The sequence below is a fragment of the Triticum aestivum genome, chromosome 2B (assembly GCF_018294505.1).
Source record: "Triticum aestivum cultivar Chinese Spring chromosome 2B, IWGSC CS RefSeq v2.1, whole genome shotgun sequence".
NCBI lineage: Eukaryota > Viridiplantae > Streptophyta > Magnoliopsida > Poales > Poaceae > Triticum > Triticum aestivum.
The window spans coordinates 28,212,756-28,216,709 of record NC_057798.1 but is presented as its reverse complement, the minus strand read 5'-3'; the positions used below and the strand labels follow the sequence as shown (position 1 = coordinate 28,216,709).

General features: G+C 47.7%; 1 protein-coding gene across 1 annotated transcript; it reads left to right on the top strand.

The window, feature by feature from the left end:
* Nucleotides 1-2,414: 2,414 nt before the first annotated feature.
* On the top strand, nucleotides 2,415-3,286 carry LOC123040123 (uncharacterized). The gene has a single exon (XM_044463053.1). It carries the CDS (start codon nucleotides 2,431-2,433, stop codon nucleotides 2,950-2,952), a length of 522 nt encoding a protein of 173 aa, XP_044318988.1. The 5' UTR covers nucleotides 2,415-2,430; the 3' UTR covers nucleotides 2,953-3,286.
* The last annotated feature ends 668 nt before the right edge of the window (nucleotides 3,287-3,954 follow it).

Sequence of the window (3,954 nt, the reverse complement as noted above, 5' to 3'; positions counted from 1 at the left end):
AATTGGTTGCATCAGAAACTCCATGGTGCCTCGCCACCGGTGCTCCTTGCCTCTATCCCGCAGTGCTCAGCTTCCAAATGACCTACGCCTTGGGCAAGAAGACTCGGCCCTGCATTCAATTCGGTTCTTCAACCAGTACATGGAAAGCAAACTTCCTGATCCACGGATCAGACAGGACGGACGATTACAAATTGTAGAAGTCGTACGCCTTGTCCAAAAAGTCAAAAGTAATGCCAAGAACTAGTGTGATCACATACTCAGCTGGGTTGTCAGCATAACTCTTAAGAGCCTTCTCAAACGCACTGATGCAATTTGGGCACGGTGTTCTCCTCGGTGCAGCAGCATCTATCATCAGCCTGCAAACGCAGCCAATTCACATATGAACTGCCTGAATTCGGTAAGCAACATTTTCTTGGATGAACTGCCTAGATTCAGTAAGCATGATTCTGCTTACTGACTGCAAATCCCTGGATTAATGACTGCAAAAGTAATTCATCCGAAAATAATTTTTCATAATCACATGATTATGAAGATAATATACTTTCGTCAACATGCAAGAAAACAAAATTTGTATAATATGTGACAACAATTGAGTGATTATATTGCAATTAAAAATACCAAATGTTCTACAGATGGATGACATATAAGCAAGAAAAAAGGCATCATGTCAAATCTGGTATGCTCAGGAAAATATGCTAACCATAAATCATCCATGACACAAATCATGTAAATTTTAGAATTATATTCAATACAACTATACAAAATAGAAGTATGGTTAGAGGAACTGGCAACAGAGGAGATGGAGACGGATTAAAGAGATGGCGATCTGGTGGCAGAGGAGGAGGGGATCCAACGGCATGGGACGAAGGGACCGACAGTGGAGGTGGAAAGGATGGGACGGTGGAGCAAGGGAAGAGGAGGAGGGGGAAGAGCGGCGGAGGAGGGCTAGATTGGGCAGCAGAGGAGGGCCATGGCCGCCATGGGACGAGGGGATAGGACGGGCAGAGAAGGGCCGTGGCGGCCATGGGAGAAGGTGAACGAGCGGCGGCGGAGAGGGGCGGGAGGGCCGGCGAGGTGAACGTCACCTTCGCCTCCATTGGCGGTCCTTCTCTCTACGCCGCAGTCCGCGGAGAAGACGAGCGAACTTCTCGAGGCCATGGATCAGACGCGTGCGCCGATTCCGATCCGCGGCTCACCTCGCCGACGACGAACGGACGTCCGCCTGCCCGTCAAATCTGGCCCACCACCCACCACCGCCGTCTATGTATTTCTCTACCGTGCGCATTTTCTAGCAGTCAACTGAAGCCTGTATAAAGAAATGGCCCAGATCTAGATGCGTTTTCCAACGACATGGATATCAAGCTCATTTGAGCTCGGGCTCAATTACTCCGCGTCCTCTCTCCTCCCTCTTCTTTACCACTTCCGTTCATTGCGTTATTTTGGATCCAGGCTGGGACCCTTTCTTTCGTTGAGAAGAAGGATCCCTGTGGAGAAGGAAGTGTGGGCGAGGGGTGCGTGGAGGCTTCGGGAGTTAGTGCGCTATCACGTGATACCGATCGTCCTTTGTTTTCTGATTCTTCACGGGTCGGAACAAAGTTCTCTTTACGGGATCAGGTGGGGATAAAAAGTTACTTTTTTCGGCTGGCCGCTCGCGAGCGCTAGCAGGCCAACGGCCGCTAGCCAGACGCGTCCTTGAAAAAATGTTGATCATGTATATATGAATGTACTCCCTCTGTTCTTAAATATAAGTCTTTTTAGAGATTCCAATACAGAATACATAAGGAGCAAAATGAGTGAATCTACACTCTAAAATATGTCTATATACATCCGTATGTAGCCCATATTGAAATCTCTAAAAAAGAATTATATTTAGGAACGGAGGGAGTAGAATGAAATAAATCCAAAAAAAAGTGTAGAAGGAAAAAGAAAAAAAATATGAAAAAAACAGAGAAGAATAAAGAAATGAAACAAAAGAATACGAAAAGAAATGAAACAAAACGTAGAAGAAAAAATAAAGAATGAAAAAATTGAGCGGAGAAAAAAATAAATAAAACAAAAGAAAAGAAAACGAAAAAAGAAGGAAAAAATGGAGAAGACCGGCGCCCGACAGCCCCCAAGAAGCCCAGTCAAACGGAGCTGGCTGGGCTACTGCTTACTCCACTAATTAAGCAGGCCGGGCTCAACTGGAGCCCAGTTCAAACGGCGGCAGAAGAAGCGGAGAGAACAATCCTTTGCTTCGGTCCGAAGTCACTTGACGAGCGGCGGCGTGTCCATCGATCTGAACTCGGCCGAGAAAACAATCCATGGATCCTTTTCCTTTGCCCGCATCCTCAAGCCTCGAATCGCTCGCAACCTCTGTCATTCCATTCCTCCCCTCCTCACGCACGCAAGCTACCCGCCTCCCTCCTCCCCTGCCCTCCTCTGCTATATATGCTCCCCGCCATGGACACCCTACTCCCACCCATCCATCCATCGATCCATCAGCCTCCATTGCTAGCCAGCCACCCCCATTACTCTCCACCTAGCCCAACAACAACCACCGCCGCCGCTGCCATGGCTTCCAACAACACCACCAACGCGGCCTCCGAGGTGAGCAACGCCATCACCGACCTCAACGACCACCTGGCCACCGCCCTCGGCGCCGGCGACGAGGCCGGCAAGACCACCGTCATCACGCTGGCGGGGGAGAACAACGGCGCGGCCATGGACGCGGAGGACCTGGTCGTCGTCGAGGCCGGCGGCGAGGGGGACGAGGAGGAAGGCGAGGACGAGGAGGTGCACGTGGCCGCCTACACCAACAGCAACTACCAGGCGGTGAACAACTCGGTGCTCCTCGCCGGCAGCTGCGCCGTCAGGGACCCCGGCGTCCACGTCGTCATCGTGGAGCACGTCGACGACATCCGCGACTGCGACGGCGACGAGATCTTCGAGGACGGTGAGGTGGCCAAGTGAGCCAATCTATCGAGCGGTGCGGATGACGATGCATGTTCTGCTTCTACTCAATTTGGTCGGCCGATCGGTGGCTTCTTCAGGCCGTTTGGAGATGCTGCGTACTACCCTGAGTCGTTTGGAGTTTATTTACTTTCTATCTACATAAGCGTTTGATCATGCACATGTATGCATGTGTTTATGTATTGCATTTATATGTATACGTCCTAGTGTCTGAAAACATATTTGTATGTTATGTAAGTTTGCTTCATGTGCGGTTCTGAAATATTCACTGCTCCTAGCTTTTAAGGTCACGATCCACGTGGAATGTGTTTGAAGCCAATCTGTTTCAGGCTCACTTTTTATGTAACTGCTTTCGACCATTAATTTAACAGCAATGCTACGGATTGCCGGTGATTCTTATGCAATTAGTTTTACAGGCTGACATGAAAGTCTTTGTTTTTTTAGATTACAGATTATGTTTACAAAAGACCACTCCCCTCTAAATACGTTGAATTTTTTTTTAATACAGGATGAACATTTTCTTTATAATGCACTGTGAACCTTTTTACTATATATAGAGTTAACATCTTCTTAATATATGATGAACATTTTTGTAATACGTGGTGAACTTTTTGTATAATACACAAAAAAAGAGAAGAAAAAACTAAAATGAAAAAAGAAAAACAACAAAGAAAAAGAAATCAAAACAAAAAACCGAAACAAAACCACTGAAAATCGGACAAAACACTAAGAAAACCATAAGCAAATCCCTACAGAAGAAAGAAGATGCAGTGAGAAAAGATGTCGGACCAACTGGCTCCACCGCCGGCATTGCGTCGACTACTTGCTGCCCACGGGTGGCAAATAGGACCTGTTATCAGTGACTTCCTAGTCACTACTTCTACAAGCTCTCGGGTTCAAACAAGTTTGCTATGTTAAGACAGAGGCCTGGAGAGACGACAACGAGTTTTCCTCACAATGGGCCCTCGATGGATGCAGGAGGAACAAAACTTCGACACCCCC

Bases quoted from the DNA above. Each gene is read 5' to 3' on its own strand.
- LOC123040123 (XM_044463053.1), top strand. From the start codon at position 2,431: ATGCTCCCCGCCATGGACACCCTACTCCCACCCATCCATCCATCGATC.